The 25,143-nt window shown below is 42.0% G+C and overlaps 2 protein-coding genes across 3 annotated transcripts in view; both read left to right on the top strand.

The window, feature by feature from the left end:
- smchd1 (structural maintenance of chromosomes flexible hinge domain containing 1) overlaps positions 1-14,922 on the top strand; it is a 42,183-nt gene extending 27,261 nt beyond the window's left edge. Inside the window, exons 33-48 of the mRNA XM_080794325.1 lie at positions 302-459; positions 1,000-1,121; positions 1,525-1,586; positions 1,736-1,823; positions 4,033-4,164; positions 4,729-4,890; positions 5,890-6,016; positions 6,367-6,486; positions 6,609-6,694; positions 8,015-8,137; positions 9,075-9,256; positions 9,880-9,992; positions 12,028-12,098; positions 12,494-12,668; positions 13,105-13,254; positions 14,337-14,922. Coding sequence (XP_080650451.1) covers positions 302-459; positions 1,000-1,121; positions 1,525-1,586; positions 1,736-1,823; positions 4,033-4,164; positions 4,729-4,890; positions 5,890-6,016; positions 6,367-6,486; positions 6,609-6,694; positions 8,015-8,137; positions 9,075-9,256; positions 9,880-9,992; positions 12,028-12,098; positions 12,494-12,668; positions 13,105-13,254; positions 14,337-14,419 — 1,954 coding nt within the window. The 3' untranslated portion in view covers positions 14,420-14,922. The remainder of the gene's footprint in view (positions 1-301; positions 460-999; positions 1,122-1,524; positions 1,587-1,735; positions 1,824-4,032; positions 4,165-4,728; positions 4,891-5,889; positions 6,017-6,366; positions 6,487-6,608; positions 6,695-8,014; positions 8,138-9,074; positions 9,257-9,879; positions 9,993-12,027; positions 12,099-12,493; positions 12,669-13,104; positions 13,255-14,336) is intronic.
- Positions 14,923-18,460: 3,538 nt separating this feature from the next.
- Positions 18,461-25,143, top strand: part of emilin2b (elastin microfibril interfacer 2b) — a 53,712-nt gene continuing 47,029 nt past the window's right edge. For both annotated transcript variants that reach the window (XM_080793335.1, XM_080793336.1), the window contains exons 1-6: positions 18,461-18,802; positions 19,042-19,167; positions 21,301-21,482; positions 22,068-22,270; positions 22,517-22,733; positions 23,619-25,099. In XM_080793335.1, coding sequence (XP_080649461.1) covers positions 18,648-18,802; positions 19,042-19,167; positions 21,301-21,482; positions 22,068-22,270; positions 22,517-22,733; positions 23,619-25,099 — 2,364 coding nt within the window. In that variant the 5' untranslated portion in view covers positions 18,461-18,647. The remainder of the gene's footprint in view (positions 18,803-19,041; positions 19,168-21,300; positions 21,483-22,067; positions 22,271-22,516; positions 22,734-23,618; positions 25,100-25,143) is intronic.

A 25,143-nucleotide genomic window follows, 5' to 3' on the forward strand; every position in this document is an offset into this window, starting at 1 on the left:
ACAGTAGGAGTAAGAGACTCATTGCACTGAACAATTGTTACAGGCCTGGAAATTGGGTTAAACATTCTGGAAAAGTTGGAAATGTATTGATAAAAATGTGTGGGCAGTGGGAACCCTGGTTTTTGCCGTTCACTTTTTTTTTTTTTTTTTTTTTTAACCGAAATGTACAGGTGAAAATCAGACACCAATTGGCATGCAACACAAAGTATAAATTAGGCTTTAGGGACACGGGTGGGGGAAAGGTTGAGGAGTCCATAACATCTGCTGTTGCATTGTTGTTCATATCCCATTGCCGATCCAGGGGGGAATACACGCTGCAATTCAGCGGGACCTTCAACAAGAAACCCATGCCTTGCCCTTCTGTGAAACTCACCATCGTCCCCAACCCCAACAAACCTGTCAACCTGCAGGTGGAATACAACGTCAAAGCTGTGTGTCCTGCAGGGGGCACCCTTCCAGGTCTGTACATACTGTCTGTCTCTGTGGCTGTTGCTGGGCTTTGAGCCATATTCATTGCATTGGTGTAGAGACGAATGTATATAACACCAATACTAGTCTTACCTACAGTGCATGCACCTCTAACCTACCCCTTTGATGACACTCACTGTGTGTCTATCCTTTTTCTTTTAAATTTTTCTTTTTTTCCCCCGATGCAAGAGTCCGGTCTACCAACACCAACTTAGGACTTTCTGAATCGCTGCCCTCCACACTGTTCCTATCTAACATCAGAGACAGGGTCTTACGACCATGTGACATCTAGTGCCATTTACTCCATCCAGGGTGCTTTCCTGTTGTGCTGTAAGGGTCCATGTCTCAGTACAGGCCCTGTATAGCAGTACTGACTCCACTGTAGCTACGAACAGCTTTTGATTTATTTCAAGTGAAAGAACCCTTCTTTTACATCGTTTAAGACGTTGCATAATAGGACTTGGCGATACAAATCATTTGTTGTGAGATTTTATTTCGCTTTAATCCTGACGTCCCCTTGTCTTTCTTCAGTGTTCTCAGTGTTTGCGGCTTCAGAAGAAGGTATTCCTGTCAAGGGTATAAGCCCTGCCGCTATGTCTATGTTCCTGTGGAAGCAAGGAGTTGGGGCACCACCAGCTATGCCACCACCAGGGGTGAGTGACTGACAGGCAAAAGTCATAATTTCACAACTTTTGTCCATTATTGCAGTTGTTCTCAACCTCTAGTCTGATGAAAGTGAAGTGACAATTTAAGGACCAGAAAATAAAAAGACCATTACTGCAACAAACTATAATAAAAACTTGTCAAACATTTCCCCAAAAAGAAAGGGGCAAAAAGAGGCATTGTGAGCTTTTAAATATTCTATTTTCACTTGGAATCAAGTCAAACTAAATTGAATGCCTCAACTCCTACATTCCAAGTGCTTATCAGAGTGAGGAGTCCCCAGATCAAATATTATGATTATTTTGGGGGGTCACAGCCTGAAAAAGTTGAGAACCACTGCATTATTGTTGTGTGGTTTATTACTACTGAATACTGCTAACTTCTTTCTTCAAGGCCACTCAACTGAAGTGCAGTCGACCTATGGAAAATGACAATGAAGACTGTCTTTACTTCAGGTATAATAATAATAATATATTTGTATTGTATTAAAAAATATACTGTAAATTGATTTTAAATGGATTCAAATACCATCTAATTATGCACTGAGTTTAAGCAAGGAATATTTAAGGTGTGTAACCACATGTTTCTCTATGTTGCATTACAGAGATAAGGGAATCCCAGAACGTACTGGGAAGTACATCACCCAGTTTGTCTTGGCTATAGACGAAACAAAAACCATGTGCAGTAAGCAGGTGGGTTAAACGCTTAAACCTGAATAGGTACAAACTACAAAGCAGACCTTACTATAGAGCGCCGCAGTGACGTCAGAGCCAGACCCAGAAGTAAAAATCCCATTCACCTGGACCATAGGGAATTCTCGTATCAGCCATAATATCGTAACAATTCCATGTACACTTACCATTGTGGTCGTGGTTGTAAAATGGTTCTATATGCTCCTGTAGAAACCCCAAGCATGCATGCTATCACTCTAGTTTTAGTAAAAACGATCTTTATGCGCGACCTCACGGAGAAGTACTTCATTACCCAGAATGCTAAAGTCCAAACATCCGGTGATGTCGACGTCTGTGATTGGTGGAGGTTGCGGTTTCCGTGGAAATCGTTACTGCCCCCTGTTGACCCGCCATATTAGAACACTAGTATTCTAATACCGTTTACAGGTACATGTGCAGGTACAATGATTTCTTTATCGAATATGTTACGGTATTTTAAAAATGAAGAAAAGAGTGTCCGCCGCGGTGAAAACCACTATGAGTCTGGCCATGTCCTGGCATGTTCTTTTTCACAAGGCCAGCTTATTGGCTCTGTAAGAGCCAGTATGAAGACATACAAAGTTATGGTGAGTTCAGAATTAGTAACTAACGTTTATCTCTCTACGTCTACATAAATCAAACTGACTCAAACAATTCATGTTATAGTGGGAATTACAAATTAATTAACGAATTAATAAACAGCAGGGGAGAACACAAGTACCAGCCAGAAGTAACAACATTATTTATGATGACTGATGTTAAAATACAGTAGTGTACAGCAGGAGATCTCACACACACACACACACACACACATTAATATTTTAATGGCCATGCAGTGGTGCATGTACTCAATTTGTTTTAGTAAAAAAAGTAAAAGTATCAATATTGCAATGTAGAAATACTCTGTTAAGTACAGTCAAGGTAATCAGAAGTTACTTGTAGTACTCATTGTGCAGAATGTCATGTTTCACAAGTTATTATATGTATACAATTTATCACAAAACAATGAGACATTTTGTAAGCTTGTACATTGGCTATAAGTGTATATTTTGTAATAATAACCAAAATCTATAAAGTAACTAACTGCCTGGTAACTAAGGTTTTCAATTAATTGTAGTCGAGTAACACAAAATACATTATACATTATTTAAATCATGAGGTACCTTTGGATTTATATAAAATGTAATGATTAGGTAAGAACATATGCTATCCATTACATTGAAGCTGTGATTGTTATTTTTGTTATCAAGTATCAAACATTGAAGCTGTGATATCATCGTATACGTCTCGTCCATAATGTGAACGCCGACTTGTTCTTCGGGAAAGTGTGGAAACGGCAAATATTGACCCCAGGCCGGTGGTTGCAGTCGGGAACAAAGCACTGCACCATACTTATGTTATGGTACAAAAGAACAGATAAACTTTTTAATGTAGACTAGAAACTATAATCAAAGAACAAACACTACACGACTGACGACTCCAGTGCACAACGCGGGCAATTTCTCATTCCAGCCTTCCAGGAAGTGAACGTCAGTCGCAATGCTTCATGGGAGTGTAGTTTCAGCATTTTGGACAAAAAGTATGTACACAGTGTTGTACCCTGCCCCTTTTTTATTCTTTCTGATTATTTATTCGGTGCAAAAAATTTAGTTTATTGTCATGATTTCTCACGACTCGAGTTGGCTTTGTACGAGCCTTAAAAGGTCTTTAAATAAATACGGACTGAATTGGCTATGACTGAAATGAATGGTAAGTTACTTCCTGGGCCGTTCGTCCGTTCTGAGAGGGGGAGGGACTGCGACGCTCTATATAGTAGATGTTTAGTTTGTTATGCATCAGAATTACCTCTAAAATAAGGATTTTGATGATCTGAAGAAGTAAAGTGTTTTACACTGTTTATACCCCTATGAGTCCTGCAGGATTGTGGCATGCTCAAAATTGTAGGTGCCCCAAAAGTAAAGTATACTATTTTATTCTCATATTTCCAATGAGACCAACCTTGTCACGCTCCTGTGTCGGGAAGGTATAGCTAAAATCTAAAATGACACTGTTGCTTTCCCGGTTTGAATGGATTAAGGCAGACATCTGATGCTTGACTTGCAGGGCTGTGGATCATTACTGGGACCGGAGAAATTACTAAGCCCTGGCATTGCTCTCCCCCCCCCCCCCCCCCCCCCCTTTCTTCTTTTAGTTTGCAATAAAAGTGGTGGCCAACACGCCTGTTACACTGGCCCCTGACAGTGAGCCAGCCACCCCAGTGGTCTCCAACAGTGACAACGTTGCACACCGAACCTTGGCGAAGGACATGACTGTGAGGATAGTGGTGAGTCACCCAATACTGAACATTACAACATTCACATTTCCACTAGGCAGGATGAAATGCCACTTTTTATTAATTTTTTTATCAGCCTCACGGTGGCGCTATAACAGATCGGTGCAGTTAGATAAAAACAGGAATTGGTTTGTGTACAACTTTGTATGGGCACTCCCTAGAGGCCTTTGAAAAAACCTTTTCCCTGCATTTTCCACATTTACAGTTTTTCCACAGTTATGAGTCCGATTTCTTTATCGCACATTTTATTCAAATCTCATGCAAATCGGTACACATGATCTCTATATTCATGTGATAGAAGACATCACAAACACTCCTATCCTCCAGGTGGAGACCTGTGGCCCGAGGGGCACTATTTCTAGTTTTTTCTCAATTACACTAGACGAACCAGACGGACTAAGCCCAAACCGGACATGCATCACACTAGTAGTAGATCCGGGTCGGCAGTCTAGCGTTGGCTCTTGCGCCCACCAGATGAAAGTAACCCTGTTAAAAGGTGAAATATTCTCTTTTAGTTTAAAACGGGTGATAATCCCATGTAATGATTTATTCCAGGATGTATATTCCAACCCAGCGGTACTGGACGTGGATGGGAAGGTGGTGATCTCCATCAAGAGCCTGTGGGAGAGTGAAGCCGGTGGGACAAACGTCCCGCTGTTTGATGGAAGCGTCTCCACCCTCAAAGTCAACCTTCTGCGGGGAAGCGCATACATAAAGGCATGAGAAACCACTCAAAGGAAGCTTGGCTATAGACCAGGGGTGGGCAACTTTGATGATGGAGAGGGCCACTATATTTCCACACTCACTCCAGAGAGCCACATTGCATACAGTACTGTCGGGCAGAAACCTCTTATCCTTGTATTTTCCCTTTTTTGTAAATTAAGGGGCTACTTAGTTATGTCATTCTATATCTCACACAAGTAGCAAAAATAGCCACCTGCGATGCATTTTGAGCTTGTACAGTAGATCTGATATTTTTGCTATATTTGAATTGGAATGCTGAATTATGTTTTGCTATTTTTGAATTGGAATCCTGAAAAGTATTTTCTTTTATTGAATTTCAAATGCACTTAGTTATACTGTACTTACTTACATACTGTAATACTTTGTGAACTTAAATACAAATACATTGGATATAAACTAATAACTACTAGCTAGCTACTAATATAGACTGACGTAATTAAAGCAGGTCATCTTTGCATGTTTGGAATTGTAACGGCTTAAAATCAATAATATATCAGCGGGCTTCCAGTTGACCAGGTATGATGGTAGTAGCGATGGGACGATATGAAAATTACATTATGTGCATTTTCATATCCTTACATTATATTATTACGATTATTGTAACAAAAATAATTGCGATGCGATAATAATCAAAATATGCCACTTTTGTCAAACTACTTGAACCCCCGGCATCCCTATTCTGTGGCGAACGTTCGTCCAAATGTAGACAATTTACAAGCTCACACAACACGTGGAACTGCTACTTTTGGCGAATCGATTAGTGGAGAGTGAAATAAGTTATCAAGGCCCAAGTGGTACTGAATTGGCAGCTAAAAAAAGCTAATTCATTCTAGCGCACAAGCCTGGCCCAGCCTGCCTGCTTTGTGCTCTAGAGTGGCGCATGGACCAAGCGCTGGAGAATATCCCTAAAATGTTAGATAATCTCTTGTCTTGTCTTTGATATTCATCATGTTCATGTGTCGTCTTGTGCAGCATCTTAGCATTATGTCTGACAGTCCTGGTGAAGATGGCAAGGAGTACGTCCTGCACTTCAAACCGGAAATCAAAGGCTTCTCCCCGCTGCTGGCCGCTTATGAGCTCAAGTTTAGATTTTATAACGGTACGACAACAATATTTTTTGGAATATCTCTTTTTGGAATCGTTCTGTGCTGAAATGTTTATTATGTATTATAATTATAATAATAATGATTATTATGTATTATGTATTTTTAAACGTGAGAGCTGTAGTTGTGGTTTAACTCTGGGAGGGGGGTGTCAAACATTTCAGCATGGTTTAGTCACTCTTGGTCACACAATACTGAAGCTCTTTGAAAACGGAGCATGCATGCATTCAGTTTCAGTTTTGTTAACTCACTAGCTTTGCAAGTACTGCTACTGAATATCTAGTGTTGGAAGGAATTGCCACTAATTAATTTCAGTAAAATAAGCTCATGTGTTTGTCTTCTCTAGACGCTGACAATCAAAGGCAGATGGCACAATTGTCCCAAAAAAGGGATGAGCTTGTTAAACGTATCACTGCCTTCAAAGACGTATACAAGGTGAAAGATGAATTATACAAAGCACTCAAACGTAAGTTTTACTTAATTTTATTAAAATAACTCACCTGTAAGTTGTACTTTATTTTTGTCAGAGTTTAATTGTGGGTTTTTGATTACTATAGAGATCATGATTGACTTCATACTTTTATTCAGGCACGTTACAAGATGCAGACTACAATGCGGCTCGTCTGAAAACGGAGCTCGGCCAGTGTGAAGTGGACGTGACACAACTAAAAACTGTAAGGTTTTTATGAGACCCATATCGTATATCATTACTGTAGTACGTAATTTGTGTATACACTTTTATGGTATAATGTATATTATTGAGTGATCACACTTCATAAATCATTGTACATGGTGTTAAAACAGGTGGAGAATAGAATAACCTTGATGAAGATTGATTGGATGAAGGTTATTTTTGAGGGACGTGCTTTTGTGTGTCTGTGTACCCCATAGCGATGATTTGATTGGCTGAGAAATGTGTCCCGTAATTTACTGATACGAGATGCACGTTCAAGTTCAAGTTTATTTGAAAAACATCATTGCATAACAGTATGAATTATGATGTTTCTTACATTTTGAGACAAAAGAGAACCGCTCTATTAAAAAGAAGGAAAAAAAAAAAAACTAAAACACTAAAAAAGTTTCTATTACTTCTGGTAAAGCTTGTACGCTCTTGGGAGGAACGACATCTGGTGCCTTTTTGTGTGACTCACAGGTTGTGTGAGTGTCCTCCCATTCCGTAGTGTGTAGCGACTTGTATTTGTAGACAGGCCCTGGATCATTGGTGGAATGGTCCCTTCTCTCAGTAGTCGATTGAATTCCCTTGTAGTGGCCTCCTCTCTCCTCGCCTCCAGAGTGGGGAAGGAGTTGTTCCGTATTTTGAATAATGTTTTCTGTTCTGTATTTTAAGGTCAGGGAATAAATATGAATATATATATATATATATATATATATATATATATATATATATATATATATATATATAAATATATAATAAATATGAATTATTTGACTACTCCACTGTCCTCCCAACGAGCAGACTTGCTGTGCCTTCTGTGAGTGTGACTGAGTTTACTGCCTGTGTAAGATGTGAATCCGGTGTCTGAGAAGTGCTCGGCTGCAGCCCATTAGCTCATGACACAAGCACAACACTAATGATTCAGCGCATTCAGTGTTGCTAAAATAGCAACCCACACCCTGGGATGATGGGATCTATTCTCAAACCACAACAAACCTGAAGCATGACAATGCGACGAGCCAACGACGGTAGCAGCACAGGGATGGTCACACACAGACACACGTCACAGTTCCCTGCCATTTGGAAAACATTTGATCCTTTTTTACATTTTGAAAAACGTTTTTGAATAAGAAAAGAAAATAATTTCGATTTAGTCGGGATGAGCATTAGTCGAAAAATTATTTTTATTCACACGCCTAGGCAGTAGCCTGGCCCAGTCACTGTGATTTCTGGTATAGAGGGGCGGGTGCCGCCGTGAGCAATGCGTTGGATCATATTGGTTCACCGATCTGAGCAAACCCTAACCCAAACACTGTAGGTTCCAGATGTAGAGTGTTGCATCCAGCAGAAAAGGACTGAATCGGAGCGGATTATCAGTCAGCCCAGGAGAACGTGCAACATCCCTGATCCTTATAAGCTCAACGTGGACGTATTGGGAAAGGTAAAGTCATAAGTTTGCACAGAACATCAGATCTCTGCTCTATAGAAAGTATCAAATTGATAATATTGAGTAGTGAGGACCCAGGTTCAATCCGATGTGTGTGCCATCTCTGCCTTTGATTTCCTGTCTCTTTGTACTCTCCTATCTTAAATAAACCCCCTCCCCCTCCTTCTCTAATCTCTCTCTCCTTCGCTCGCCGAGGTACAAAAATTGGCAGTGGCACTTGTTAAATTGTTTTGAATTGATTACGCCTGCACATCTATTAAAAATAGCCAAAAACACAAGTACTGCTTGACTCCCAAGTGGTGTGGACTGCAGTTCTCTAAATCCAAGACACAAATTATGTAGAGATTATGACCAACTTGTGTAGACTGGTGGTTCCCGAAGTGGGGTCCGGGGACCCCCAGGGGTCCTTGAGAGAGTTCCAGGGGGTCCCCAGCTAAATGATAGTTTGGAACCAAATGGACCCTTATGGGTCTGTAACTCAGTGTACAAATGGAACCAAACTGACCCTAACAGGTCCATCTGGTTCCATTTGTACACTCTGAGTTTAATTAACATTGATTCTACGATACAGATTTTTTTATTTAAATGCCATTAAATTGGGGCTCCGTAGCCTAATGCAGGTCCAACTGGGGGTGCTTGTCTGCTTGAAATGAAAATGGTTGAGAATCACTGCTAGCCGAGAACCGTCATGAAAATCTTCTCTTATGGGGGTCCCTGGCATATCTATTCAAATGGGGGCTAATTAAAGTCGATTTAGGAGTCCTTGACATGAAAAAGTTTGGGAACCACTGGTGTAGACCTAATAGGTCTTCATCAAGGCCTGACAGGCTTGCAGGTTCCATGGCCATATATTGTACATATACACTTTGGGGAGGTCTTTGACATGAAAGTATGAGAAACATGCTTTTAACTGGTGGTTTTGGCTCTGCAGGTTTGCTATCTGGCTCTGGTGGAGGACGAGGATGCTGCGGCCGTTATCTCCTGGCACCTTGGGGGTGAGCTTGATTGTGTCGTCACCAAGACGACGGCGGCTGCACAGAAGATCCATGCTGACGCCCGGGGAAGGCAGGAGGTCTTGCCCCTAGACAGTGTGTATGTTCACCCCGGCAACAGGTAAACGGCTGAGCTGCTTAACCTTAGGCCTGACGTCGACTTCAAAAATAATTCTTCTAAATCCTGACAGTTTTCTGAAATACCTATGTTTCTGTATCAGTGGTGCTCAATATTTCATGTCAAGGACCCCAAGAAGGATATGTAATTGGCCACTGACATGTCAGTGGCCTGAAAGTATGTTATTCCAGGAACCCCTCAGAAGCAAAGAGTTAAAAACGTTCGCTCTGAAAGAATATATTCGAAGATTTGTGCCGCATTTTCACGATTTTTCAAAAATAGCAGACATACAAGCTATGAGCTTGTATGTGTTTCCATTAGGACATACACTTAAACCCCAGCATTTCTATTTTTGGTGAAGAGACTTTGTGCGTTCTACAATACACCAAGAACAGTTTAACTCTTAGTGGTTAAACTGAAGTGACATTGATGAATTCAATGTGATTATTAAGAGATTCTTGCGTCACTTAATATAGTTTTTGTGAGGTTTAGGCATACTTTTGGCATAATCAAATTGGGAACAATTACAAATGCATTTCACAAATAACTTGTATACACAGAAATGACCAGAGAGTTTAATGTAGTTTATTGCAATCAGACAATGATTTTTTTTCCCTTTTTTGCAGATCTTTGCCACACATAAGAAACGAACAAATGTTATTTTTTCCTCGTGGAAACCCTGTGTTTGCCAGGGAGCTTCTGATATACCCTGAGGAAAAGAAGGCGGAATGTGAAAAGCGTGAGTTATATATTAATTAACTTATCGTTGCTGTCGGGCAGAAACCTTTTATCTCCATATTTTTATAAATGAATGCCCTACTTGATAATTCACATGAAAGCATCAAAAGTAGCAGATCCGCAGCTGAAATCCGCGTTTCGAGCTTGTAGATCTCCTTTTGCTGAAAAGCTGAAAAAGTTTAATCCTGAAAAGCAACAGTTTTAGACATGAGGTTTCCACCCGACAGAGATGATACTTCTCATACTCGCCCTTACTATACCCACTATATTAAATTACTTTCAACCTGGCGAAAATAGCAGATCTACAAGCTTGTAGACCGGGCTGTTTTCGCTGCATGCCCCATAAAATGGGGCATAAGTGTCATTGGAAGCGTTCCAGAGGCTTTCCAGGTTTCTTTTGTGTTCGTTGTTGTCAGGGTCCCCTGCCCCCTCTCCCATATACCCCTTCAGTAGGGCCGTGGATAAATGGTTCCAGGCGGAACCCTGGGTTCCTACCTCACACGGAGGGGGGCAGTTACCTCCTTGAGGACTCTGCTACCGGAGTGGAAATTGGACCTTTGCCAGCAATGGAACTCTAAAATATAATTTGGTGTAATAGTATTGTTTGTGCAGTTGGGAAGTATTACATACTGTATGTAATACTTCCCAACTGCACAGACAACACTATTACAAAACATACTGTATGACAGTATTTAGTTTGAGTTTGTTCTTCTTTGTGCACGAAAGTAAGTTCATAATTTTGGTCATAGTTTCCTCTATGTTTGAGAACCACTGCTATATATGCCTCACTGTAAATAGGCATAACAAAAAGGAAGGATGAATTCAAAGTGGCGTCCAGCGACCTTCCAAGGGATCCTTTGGAAGTGGGGGTATAGCATAAAAAACTGTTTATCCACTTTAACTAGCTTTTTTTAAATAGCCGATCTATATTTGAATATTTTTGAAACACTTTGGCCGCCGAAGACGAGTTATCACATCTTATAATTAACACCCGTAGGCTGCCAAAGACTTGATATCACAGCTTTGATATTGATATGAAACGGTTTAGCTAAAAGTCTACTCTTAGCCCTGGGCCGGTTGCTAGGCAACGCCTTGCTCCCCCCCGCCCTCATGAAACGTGTGTCGTATACCCTCATGATCTCAACCTTACACTTCTGTTTTAACAGCCGACTTTAGAGGCTGTTTTCTCTGAAACTACGGCACTGTCCATGGTGATGATTAATCAGACATCCGAGGTTCACGCCTAATTTCAGATTTTACTCTGCATCGTTATTACAATTTTAACGTTTCTGGAGAAAGAGACATTGATTTTCGACTCATGATCATCCCGACTAAAACAAATTAAATAGAAAATCATTGTATTTATTATTATTATTATGATTATGATTATTGCGACCATTGCGATTATTATGATTATTGCGACCAAAGCCTGCATTTCCCGTCAGTCTGTGTGTGCGTCGTTCCACGCCTCCATATATGGTCACGCCTCGTGACATGTCACGCCACCATACAGTATATGGCCGTCTCCATATATGAAGATCACGACACTGACCTCATCAAACCCTGGATAGCCACATACATGGACTGGATCATCACCTAGATCTGCATATATGGAGCCGGCCAGCAACTCAACCTCGCCTTTTTGTTTCCAAATAGTGAAAAGCGGGCTCTTACACATATAGGGTTGACGACAGTCCTACGGCTATGTGACAATACCCGCTCAATATTTTGAAGACTGGGTTGTGAAGAATGCCATCCTACAGACATGAGCAATGCCATCCAGAGAGACATACTGCAGAAAATATGACTAACACTGCAGGCTGCACAGTTGAGAGGTGGGGCATAGTTGATAGAATAGTCGATAGCACTCCCCTCTTGAGTCTCAACTGCTGCGAAGCAAAAAATAATTAAAATCGTCTGTAAATGGCCACGACACGTCTACTCGCCAAATATGAGTCGTGCATATGTTTCTTTTTTCTTTTTTAAGAGTTTTGTGAAAAAATGTGCCTTTAAGCAATTTTCTCTTGCGTTCTCAGTGTTCAAAAGCCTGCTGGGGGATACCATTCTGATGGATGACTTGCATACTGCCAACGAGTACAGAAAGGCAGTAAGTAGTGAAGTAGGATTTATACTTGGTCGTATATATTAGGCATGGCTGGCTGAGCAATTTCTTGTTGTTGGATATAAATCCAGTGGTCACAGTAGTAGAACGTAATTGGAAAAAAAGAAATGGATGTATCATCGAGGTATATAAAGAAAGAGTACATTACAATAGACACTAGACAGAACAATACAACTAAAACAAAAGCTCTCCTGAAACTAGCTGCTCCCACTCCACCTGACCAGCCACAGAATAGAATTACAGACCCATATATGAACAAAACTACCAGACCGTACACACATGCACATGAATTAACATGGCTGATAATGGAAGATAAAATAACAGACCTGAATGATTTAGCAGCTTTCTATCTAATGTGTTGGTATTGTGTTGCTTCCCAGATTGTACAGATGAAAATTAATTGTGGAACCATCCTGACCAGGCGAGGTGAGAGGATCAGCGCCAGGGGAAAGTTTGGTGGGGGCAAGAACCAAGCGCCTCCCATCGGAAGATTAGGTGGCCGTGTGTTTGAGGCACCCATCCCACGAAAATACTTTGACATCACGAAGCAAATGGGTACGGCACTTATACCATATTTTGTTTAGCTCTAAAAGTATTGTTTGTATTCTCATTAGTGTGGTTGTACTAACACTAGGGCACTATAGTAACTTTATTTCTTTATTCCGTATAAACGTTATTATGCCGCACTACTCCTCCCACAGTTTTGGCAACACGCACTTAAGCCATATGTCAAATCGACCGTTCGTCCGTAATAGGCTTCCAAAGTTGATGGAAAACGTCAGTTATTGGCGTTTTGATTTCTTAAAATCAAAACGCCACATACTGTATCACGATCGCAGGATCCGATCATCACTGAATTTGAATTGTACGTTGCTCAGTCTCTTGTGTCTCAGCAGCCGCAAGCAGCGACTCTTGTCGGTGCAACCGCACTTGTAATTTTCCCAGAATTGCACCTTTCTAGTTCCAGTTGTGGTTGTTTTCTATCTATTAGATCTTCTGGATGAGTTCAAAACTGCCATGAAGAAGAAGATGGCGGTACAAACGGAACACGACGACCTCGTCAGAAAACAGAAAGAGCCTGACATGCTGCAAAAGATCGTACAAGCCGAGAAGGAGCTGGAAGACGTTGATAAAACCCTAGGTATGTGTAGCCGCAGACCAGCTCAGTGGCCTTGTGGTCAGAGTGTCTGCCCTGAGACTGAGAGGTCTGGGTTCGATCCGCGGCCGAGTCATACCAAAGATTCTAAAACATCCCTGCTTGGCACTCAGTGTCAAGGGTTGGATTGGGGGTAAAGTCCCTGTGACATACGTAGCGTCATGTCCAGGGGGTGTAAATGTTCACAGCCCAGCCATCTGACCACTTTAACACGCCAGCCAAATGGCTGCCGTGTTAAAGTGATCAGTGTGGGTGGGCACTGGGAAGCATGCATTTTAATATTTTTTAATTGTATTAATGATCGGTCAAATTATTGTGTTTCGGCATTGATCAATGGAACTGACGTAGTATACTTTAAGTTCTTATTTATCTATATTACAATCAAGGTTTTAATTGAAGGAAAAAAATGCCATGATACTTTTTTACATTGTTTATGCTAATTTTCATCTAATTGATATACTGATGCACTTTTACTGCGTTTAGGACTTCCATTCTGAATTCTAAACATGGTACTGACACATGCATTATACTGAATGCACTACATGAGATATAGGACCTCTTTAAATGACAAGATACTATAATTTTAACATGCTGCTTTCTCAGGCTTTTTGTGCTCATTTTGTTTTCTTTGCCTATAATTATTTTCTTTTGCTCCCTGAGCTGCAAACGTGAAAGCCTGCACAAGCAAGTGTTTCACCTCACTGTTGCCTGCAATTGCATTTTGACAAAGTTGATCGATTGATTGGTTCAATCAAGAAAGGTAGAATGCAGACTGAGGCGTAAAGTGGCCTCCAATGATGCCCTGAGAATTCTACTTAAAGTCCATAGTGCCAGTCACCTGTTTGTGATGTATGGATCAATCATACATGTGAGGCTCTCTTAAGGCTATATCCGGTCCTCATCCAGGCTGCATAAACACTGGAGAGTCTGCCTCTATTTTTATTGTATGTGTTTTGTCTATTATTTGTATACTCTATGGGTCCCTTGAGTGTGTGGAATAAAGTTTGAATTGAATTGATTGATTGAATATGTGCTTTAACTAATTGCTCTGTGTTCTCTCCTTTCAGCCAGTGCCAATGCCCCCAGTCGAACGTCTGTGAAGCGGGGTGCCACCGAGGCACCAGGCAACCCTGCAAAGAGACCCAAATAAAGCCTACCATAACGTTTCCCTTTGAAATGTCATAGTGCCTTATTGTCAACCTCATCGTCCTCACTAATGCTCATGATAATTAAACCAATACAAGCCACAACACTGCACAAAGAGATATGCTGTGAGCTTGAAGATCTGCCAAAAATGTTGCCATATTATGTTAATTAGTGAGATTATATGAAGATTAATTGAAAATGGGTGGTCCTTTAAGCCTTTTTCATACAGTACTTACAGTCTTGTCTCTCGTGCGACATGTGAGCTTTTAGGTTGGCTATCTATTTTCGTCATGTGACACCATCATGGTGACGGAGCATAATTTAACATTTATTCAGACTTTGTTTTGTATGTAAAAAAAAAACTTTGTTGATGTTAAGCTTTTGTCCTTGTTTGTTACAAAATGCCTTGTTGATATTAAGCTTTCCAGAATATAATTTTTATATTTTTATTTGAATGTTAAAAGAAACTTTATTTTTCATAAGGTGAATAAAAACATTTATTCCGTTTTTGTTGGCGTTTTAATTCTGTGATGTAATCGACCAAACTTATAGGAGAAAAAAAGCATACTCCCCTGGGCCCTGTAATCAATGAGCAGCATTATTTATTATACACAGTGGTGGAAATTAACTAAGTAAGTACAATTTTAAGTTATTTGTATTTCCAATTTCCAATACTTTTTACAAAGTTTACTTTTACTCCACTACATTTATTTGAAAACTTTTGTTACTGGTTACTTACAAATCAAAGTTAATTACAAATAATACAGTAACAACTTCAGTCCTATATACATTTCGGCCATTTGAAAATAGCCCATCTACAAGCTCACAATGACACATTGTGAGCTTACTTACTTACTGCCCTTTACGCCGGCTGGCATGTAGGGCAGCAACAAAGGATCTCCACTTCAGTCTGTCCTGGGCCAGCGTCTTTATAGATCCCCAGGTCTGATGCAGGGTCTTCAACTCTCCCTCCACTGTCCTACGCCAGGTGTTCTTGGGTCGGCCTCTTTTGCGTTTGCCCTCTGGTGTCCAGTGAAGTGCAGTTTTGGTGATGTCCTGTTCTCTACGTATGCCCAATCCATTTCCATCGCCTTCTCATAAGGATGGTATCCATGTTTTCTTGTTTACAAAGATCAAGAAGGTGTTGGTTGGAGATGGGTTTTGGGCCAGAATATTCGCTGGATTTTCCTTAAACTTTTGGTGTGGAAGGTTGACAGTTTGTGGAGATCATTTTCTGTCGTTCTCCAACATTCAGAACCGTATAGCAGGGTAGACAGGACACAGCTCTGGTACAGTCCAAGTTTGGTGTTGGTGCTGTACTGGGCCGACTTCCAGACGTTGTTAAGCCTCTGTAAGGTGTTTCTGGCCTTGCTGATCCTGCTTGTGATGTCGTTACCTGCTAACCTGACGCTGCCAGATCCAAAAAGCTTGCTACACAAATTTTGTTTAACAGCTTATTGGGATCTGGGATCGCGGAATCAAATTCGATGACGGGGCTGTTCCTTTTTTTCAAGATACATGGTAGATGATTGGATGGGAGCGTCTGTCAATCACCGTGTGGGCGTGCAAACACAACCAATCATATTGACGTGTCTATATAGCTTCACATCCGGTTTTGCACATATCCCGACCTTAGCTCACGCTGATTGGTTCGGTACGGGTCGGATCTGTGTTAGCTCAACCCCCTCAGAGATCCCAGATCCAAATAAGCTGTAAAACAAATTTGTGTAGCAAGCTTTTTGGATCTGGCAGCGTCAGGTTAGTTACCTGCGCCTCCATCGTGACTTACTACGCTGCCTAAGTAGGTGAAATGTTCTGTTGTGGGTAGGTTTATTCCTTCTATGTGTACTGGTGTGGGGTTTAGGATGTTGAGCACCATCAGTTCTGTCTTCTTCTGGTTGATCTTCAGACCTATTTGCTTTGCAAAAGTGTTCAGTGTGAAGAGTGGTTTTAGCACTTTAGCCGCCAACTCTGGGTCTGCTTTGATCAGCTCTGCATTTAGGCTGTCCTGCCCGGGAGTTTTCTCTGGTGGTTCAATCTCAACATCAAGGTCGACCTCTGCTTCCTGTATATCAGCCTCTAAAGTTGGAGGTGGTCTGTTGAGGATTTCGCTGAAGTGTTCTGCCCATCTAGTTTCGATATCTGCTTCAGATGTGAGGAGTCTTCCATTTTTGTCTGTGATTGGCCCGTTGGTGTTTCGGCGGTACTTTCCACATAGTGTTGGTGATCCTGTATAGTATACAGTCCCCTGTTCCCCTCTTTTGGCTGCATCTTCTGCCTGCTTCACGAGGTCCTCCATGTAGGCCCTCTTATCTGCTCTAATCATCTTTTTTACTTTTCGCTCAGCTTCTCTGTACTGGTCTTTGTATCTTTCCTGTAGTCTTTCAGATTTTGTTTCCAAGACTTTCTTCTTCAGGTGTCTCCTGTTTTCAATGCACTGCCAGGTGTCTGTTGTGATCCAATCCTTCCTTTTGTTTTTGGTTGTTCCTAGACAGGCTTTACTACTCTCAGAGTATACTGTTTTAATCTGTTCCCACATGGTGTTGATGTTTTCTGGTTGTATGTGACCAACTTCAATGCTCGTCAGCACTTGGAACCTGTTCTTCAACTTTAGGACGAAGGCATTCTTGACTCTGGGAGTATGCATTTTACCCACATCAAAACGCTGACGTCCTAATTAGCGTTTTGATGTGGGTAAAATGTGAGCTTGTAGATCGGCTATTTTCAAAAGGCTTTTTATACATTTGAAAACTTGAAATGGGACATTACTTTTACTTTTGGTACTTTATTTTGAAACCAATACTTTTGCACTTTTACTCAAGTACGGTTGGCCTACTTCTACATTACAGTATTTATACTTTTACTTATATCTGCGTACTTTTTCCACCACTGATGATACATCACTGTTTTTGTTAATACTTTGTCCGAAAACATTAGGCCTTGCAGTCTAAAACAATTAAAGGATAACACAAAAAAGTATTTCCATTGTTGTCCTGTGTATTCAATTATAACATACAAAATGTACACAATTACATATGTTATTAGTATACAAATATAAAACACTTGTTTACAAAGGAGAAACGGGAAAAACAACAGCAGTGAATGACACCTTGGCTTTCGATGAGAATGTACCTCCCTGTGTGGTCTCCCAATGTTTTTTCAGGCCAGTTTTGAAAGAAATTCACATCCTTTGTTTAATGGTGTCGGACTGGGGCAGTCTGGGATCGACAACCAGCCACCAGGTGTCCAAATGATTTGATTGAATACTTTGCATGGACAAGCACACTACACTAGCACAGGGAAGTGTACAGTAGTATAATTACTGTACAATACAACGTTTGCTAAAAGAATGTATACAAGACACCCTATATGGCTCGTTTCCATTTGTACATGGAGTGCACCAGCCCGTTGTTCAGTCACAGCTTGTATTGAAAGGAGACCCTAATGTTTCCAAGTGGGTTGCCAATTTAAGCCAATCAAGGGAGAGCACCATGCGTCCTCGCCGCTCGATCCTCGGTCGTCTGCTTCAATTTTATATTGTGTCATCAGTTCCAATTTCACTTGTGTATGAGTGCTCAATTCTGATTGGATATGGCATCCTGACCTTAAAATGCCTTTTCTGTTTACTAAAAGAGCTGAGAGAATGGGGCACTCCTGGCTGTTACTGAATACTAAAACACTAATTTCGATCAGAATGTGTAATGTAACGTAATGTAACACCACGTATTGTAACAAAACGTCACTTAATTGTTACACATTAAAAAGGTGCAGTAATATATTAAGTAGGCTACTAACTTAATATATTACTGCACCTTTTTAATCGTCCATATTAAACTGGGCCATTGAAATGAAAAGGGTTGAGAAACACTGTTCTACGGTCGGTACGTGAATTACGCACGGGGGCTACCGTTAACCACAACCATGGGATGGGGGAAATTGCCCCTGGACTGGTGCGTTTTTTTGGACGCGAGAGACCATGGGGGCTGGGCTTCAGCGTGGGTGATTCCCACAGTTGAAACATGCCGTGGTGGAGGTCCTATTATAACCAACGTCATCCAAGCTTGTTGAATGAAGCTTGCCAGACCTGTGTGTTGATCAGAGGCAGCTGGGACCAACACCAAACCGACGCGCGTAAAACCCTCTGCTGGGCTGGAGAGAACCGCGGTCTTTGTAGTGTAGCTACATTATTATTATTTTTAATCTGAAAGAACATTGTGGTTTTAAAAGCAACAATGAAGGACAAGTTTACGGGATCACTGAAAAGTTCGGTCATTCACTTCTTACTGACTTTCCCACTGATCATTGTGGTCAATGGAACTCCGTTCCAGTTCAACATGTTTCAGGGAAACGCATATTCTCGCACCGAGCCAGCTGGGCAGAAAAATAAGTGAGTGAATCATGGAATGGATTATGGAATCTTTTAAACTTTGTATTCGATTTGTTTAATGTATTCAAATGTGCTTGCAAGTTGCAAGCATTTCACAAATTATCATATATGAAATACGGTAGACCGGTAGACGGTTTTAAGCAAGCTGTTCCGGTGATGCATTGTCAGAATTTGTCACTATAGTTTCATAAAATTGACATCCTTTATTTTATTGTATTATCTTTCATCTTTACATCTAGAAACTGGTGCGCTTACGTAGTGCACAAAAACGTGAGCTGTACTGTAATGGGAGGCTCTGAGAGCTTCGTGCAGCCAGAGGTCTTGCCGTGTCCACTGCAGCAGCCAAACTGTGCGCAAAAATTCATGTAAGTATCTTACTCATGAGCACTGAGCAGGGATGGAAAAAGCACTACTCCATGGTATAAATAGCCTACTCTGTTAATTAGTAAGGCCAAGATAATCAAAATGTACTTGCAGAATGTCCCATTTCAGTGAAATACAAGTTAAAAATGTATCCAAATTTATTTTGAAAATCTACATGTTAAGTTCAATGCCTTGCATGATCTGAGCATTGTGAGCTGAGCCTGTAGAACTGCTATTGTCAAATGGCTGAAACATAGCATAGGCCTTGACTGAAGTGTTTGTAATAATAATTAAAATCTACAAAGTAACTAGAAGCTAAAGTTTATATATAATTGTAGTGGAATAAGGTCCAATATTTTCCTATAATATGTAGTGGAGTATAAGTGAAAGTACTGAAAACTGAAAATAGGCATAGACTTACTAGTAAAGCGAAAAATACCTAAAAAGTCTATACAATATAGTACTTGAGTAAATGTACTTTACACCATATCTTATACTCATGTCTCTTCTTAACCTGGTGGAAAGAGTGGATATTTTTATCAGCCCATGACTGTGCAACAACGCACTCTAGTTGCGTGTGCAGCCTATCACTCACCTCAGGCAAGCAGATGTTTTCAAACGTTTTTAATTTGGAGCTTCACGTACCATTCATTTTATGACACTGTAATAGGCATAATTTGCCTATTAGGCCTACATATATCATAATTATTATGATAGAACATAGCTAGACAGAACATGTAGGCCTACCTTATGCAATATAGGAATATTTGATAGGATATTGTTTTCTACATGTTATTTGTTTACGTGACAGGTGAGAGCTCAGGTAAAAAAGTGGGATTATTTTTTTTTTACTTTAGATGAGAGCAAAGACAATTAGAATGGGTTTGGTTGTGCCCAGATGTGAATAAGCATCTCATCTGCTTTGAATTGACATGGCACATTCTTTGCCGAGCAGGGTAATCGGACATTCTCTTACTTTACTTTCAGTAGAAACGTAACATAGCCTATACCATGGTACAATAAATGAACACTACCTAAAATCATTTGGATAATAACATCATGGGTCGGCGACCTATAGACAAGGGGCCAAAACCTTTTCTCTTTGTGTGTTTTTAAATAATGGAACACAAGCATCTGAAGTTGCTTGCCGCTTGATTAATTAGAATTATGGCAGCCCATGTGCCCATCTGGAGTTTGTTGTCAATAAACAGAGAGCTTTTATTGCTTGGGATTCCAACATTTACACTGTTCTCCTCAGAGGAGGGATCAATGCACAAGCATGGTCTGGCAAAGCAAAGCCATCCTCAGATTTCACAAAAGGACCATTGACTGTTTAGAGGCGCCCCCGAGAATAACATTGTGTTTTTTTGTGTTGTAATTGCACGAGAATAGGTCTTGTTTGAATGACGAGAGGGTTCAGATCTGTGAGCATTGTGCCAGATGTGATTCATCATGGACTCTTCCTTAGTGATGGAAGAAGTACTCACATGTTGTACTTAAGTAAAAGTATCAATACCCTATTGTTAGGTACAGTACAGTCTAGTATAAAACATTTACTTCAGTAGAAGTACAGAAGTATAGGCAGCATCAAAATGTACTTAAAGTACCTAAAGTAAAAGTACTCATTATGCAGAAGGTCCCATCTACAAGCTCACAACACGTCGTGTTGTGAGCTTGTAGATGTGCTATTATCAAGCTCACAACGCATTACGCAACGTGTTGTGAGCTTGTAATCGGCTATTTTGAAGTGGTTTCATCATAATAATCAAAATCAAAATAACTAGCAACTACGTTTTCAAATAATTGTAGTGGGGTAAAAAGTACAATATTTGCCTCTGAGTTGTAGTGGAGTAGAAGTAAAAGTACAGAAAATTGGAAATACTCTAGTTAAAGTTAAAGTTACAGTGAATGTACTCAGTAACTTTACATCACTGTTTCCAGATGTGATTCATCAAGGGCTCTTCCCTTAGTATCCAAACTGAAACGTGAGCAGCATCATTTATATTTATATCCCGTGTCATTATAGACTATGGGAGATAAACCATGTAATTATGTGTGTGTATCAACAAATATGACATTGTCTGTGATAATGATCTCTTCCCTTCCCATGCCATATGTTTGGGTTTTTTCTTCAGACACCGTACACACTTTAGGCCAGCGTACAAGATTGCTTACAAGACTGTGACTGAGCTGGAGTGGAGGTGCTGCCCGGGGTACCAGGGTCACGCCTGCAACGAGCTGAAATCTGAAACCCCACAACGTCAAAGAGAGCAAGGACATCATCTGTCCCACACAACTTATCCTACTCCATCAAATGGTGAACATGGTTATTCCCTTTTTTGGAGTTAAAACGTTATGTTAATACAAGGGGTTTTTGTATTTTGTCTTAATGCTCTTCTATGGAGACATTTAGATCGTGTCAACGTCATGTCTCACCTAGACACAGGATCCAAATAACATGAATTTTGATCTGATTGTCAAGATTCAATGTATCTCCTGAGCAAGCAGGCAGGCTCAATTAGCTCAGTGGTAAAAATGTCAGCACTTCAAATCCAGGGTAGAAGGGGAAAGTTACATTGCGCTCCTTTAATGAAAACAGTATGTTTAAAGAACACAAAAACATATGCAAAAAAAAGACAATTCATATTCTTCTTCTTTTTATATAAACTATCCAATATTGTGCATTTGATTTGTTGATGTTGACAGAAACTAGACACATAAAACCTCTCATAAAATGTATTCTATTAAAATGTCATTCTGCCTGACTGGATATCTTCAAACCGAGGTGTTTCTGAAATATAGTATACTACTAATGCTTTTCATGAAACACAAATTTAAATGCTGGCAATTTAAACCGCTGATAAACATGTCCATGTCCTCGCCACCATCTCCTCCCCTGTAGGTGTGGAACAGCAGCAGACGGGCCATAGAAACCATCCATGGAGGGGGGCACTGTCGTCGGGACGACAGGGAGGTGGTGAGCTCGGGCATCCCAGCAGCGGGGTCGTCTCCGAAGGTCCCGGAGGAGGAGGAGGGTCTCGCTCCACGGTGCAACGCCTGGAGGAGGAGGTGCACCGTCTCTCACAGATGGTCCTGGACATGCAGGCGAGCACTCCGAGCAGTGTTGATTTCGTGGGCTAATAAATATATGACGAAAAGTGTTCGTAACACTACCTGTTTTCACTGACAAAAACTGAATGGAAACTAAATGAGAACTAAGCTATGATGACTAAAACTAAGACTAAATATACTGACAATGTCGTCAACAAATATAAACTAGACAAAAATGAACACTATTCAAAGAGACTAAAAAACTGAAATCATAATTTGCTGTCAAAATCAACACTGCAGGCGAGCATGACGGACACGGCATCCAGCCTCCGGGAGGGCCTGCAGGAGGAAGCCAGTAAGATGATGGCCACGTTCCTCAGCGACCTCAAGCCAACGCCGACGCCCGCCAGCGCCCGCGGCGGCAAGACCCACACCGTGTCGCTGCAGGAGCTCTCCGTGGAGCGCGAGTACGACGCGCACATGGACGAGGTCATGAACAAGATCAACCAGGTCACAGGTATACACTCTCTGAGAAAAAATAAAGTTTAACAATATTCTGATTGTGAGATGCAAAAAGGGGTTGTGGGGGTGTTGAGGGTACATGGTAATATGCAGTACAGTATGGTTTATGTTCCATACTTCGTTTTCTTTTAATGGAATCTTGATCTTGAGATTGAATCTTGAGATCTGAGACTGAGTTACAGTAAGTTGATTTTTAAATGCGTAAAAATAGGGGTAGGACCAGATACGCATATAGGCTTCATTCCTACTTCTTTTCGAACAATTTTCTGTTATTGGAATTTTGATTATTATTGTGCAATGCATTATTTAGTGTCTTGCTTTAGTTTTTGACCAGCTTAGTGGCCTTGTGGTTAGAGTGTCCGCCCTGAAACTGGGAGGTCGGGTTTCAATCCCCGGACAGGTCATACCAAAGACTGTAAAAATGGGACCAATGCCTCCCTGCTTGACACTCAGCATCAAGGTTTGGATTGGGGGTAAGTCCCACTCCCTGTGACATACTAGCGTCATGTCCAGAGGGTGTACTTGTACAAGCTGCCTCATGCTACAGAAACAGGAGATAGGCTCCTGCCCTATGGGCCTCATGGCTCGGCAAGGCTACTTACTTACTTTAGTTTTTGATGCATTATTGTGATTTATTTTTGTGTTTTATTTTTGAGAGACGCTAGCCCCTCCTATCTACAGCTCTGAGGGTTTGTGAAATCACAATCATTGAAGACAAAAGTGTGTTACTGTTTACACAAACATTCAAGACAAAAGTGAGGACGCAAATTGTCATTGGCCAGAATGAGATGATGTATGACGATACATGTGCGCCCCTCACTTCGTACGGGTGTGATCTTGTTTTTTAATGTTAGAAATAAACATTCATTCATTCATACAGACACCCTGGAGACCAAGAGCAATGCTCTCGACGACCTCCTGGGCCGCGTGGGCCAACATGACGGACAGCTCCGTCTGCTAATGGAGGCCGCCATCCAGAGCGCCCCGGTCACGCCCCCTGCCCCCGCCTCCCCCGACGTGGACCTGCGTGCCTACGTGGACGCCAAGGTTGACGCTCTCCGGGACGAGCTGATGGAGGGCATGGAGATCAAGCTGGCCGATTTGAAGAATGCGTGTGATTATAAAATAACGTGCGTGCAGGAACAGTGCGAGGGGACGGAGACCAACTATCTCAGCCTGGCCGAGCTCATGGACTCCACAGAGTCTGACCTCCGCAGTGAGATGCAGGACTTGAAGGTATTGATTGATTCGGCGACGAGAGAGAGCGCCTCAACGCCCGACCCACTATTGGCCCGCGTGGAAGACCTGGAGGCCCGTCTGAATGGGTCCGAGACGAATGCGGAGGCACAGCGCCTCTTTCTCGAGGACAAGATGAGGAAGGCGGGAGCGGAGGGCGTGACGGACCTGAAAAACGTTCTGGAGGACAGGCTGACCGCCGTGGAGGACAGAGTCCACAATCTGGTCGATTTAACCGCCAACTCTCTCAGGACCGGAGATGTGGATATCCTGCACAGGGACGTTAACTCTCATAACAACACCATTCAGGGTTTGGAAGAGAGACTCGATACCTTGGACCAGTGCTGCTCAAAGGAGGACAGGTTTAATTCGATTTTGGAGAAGATGCAACGAGATTTCCAGGGCTGTAAAGTTGACATTGAGTCCTTGCAGAGCGGTCTGAGCGGCCTGGGAGCCGTGGAGGGACGACTCCTCAACCACAGCTCCAGTATGAAGGACGTGCGGCGTGAGCTTGGCCTCCTCAGAGGACACGTGGGAGCGCTGGAGGACTCTTCGTCCGACATGAGGCGCTCCGTTGGCCGGCAGTCTGCGGAGCTGCAGAGTCTTAACTCTACTTGCGGTCCGGCCGGGTCGGTGCTGGCGGCAGGCCAGGAGGCCAGAGAGCTTCTGGAGCTCCACGCGACACAGCAGCAGGAGCTGAGGAGCTGGCTGGGCGAGCTCACAGGACACTTTCGAGTGCTGGAGGACTCTTCGTCCGACATGAGGCGCTCCCTTGGCCAGCAGTCTGCGGAGCTGCAGAGTCTTAACTCTACTTGCGGTCCGGCCGGGTCGGTGCTGGCGGCAGGCCAGGAGGCCAGAGAGCTTCTGGATCTCCATGCAGCACAGCAGCAGGAGCTGAGGAGCCGGCTGGGCGAGCTCACAGGACACGTGGGAGCGCTGGAGGACTCTTCTTCCGACATGAGGCGCTCCCTTGGCCAGCAGTCTGCGGAGCTGCAGAGTCTTAACTCTACTTGCGGTCCAGCCGGGTCAGTGCTGGCGGCAGGCCAGGAGGCCAGAGAGCTTCTGGAGCTCCACGCGGCACAGCAGCAGGAGCTGAGGAGCCGGCTGGGCGAGCTCAGCGGGGAGGTGAGGGAAAAGCGCTGTTGATTTCGGCGACTAAAAGCCTATTC

Source organism: Protomyctophum bolini (genome assembly GCF_963924005.1).
Source record: "Protomyctophum bolini genome assembly, chromosome: 21".
NCBI classification, from domain to species: domain Eukaryota; kingdom Metazoa; phylum Chordata; class Actinopteri; order Myctophiformes; family Myctophidae; genus Protomyctophum; species Protomyctophum bolini.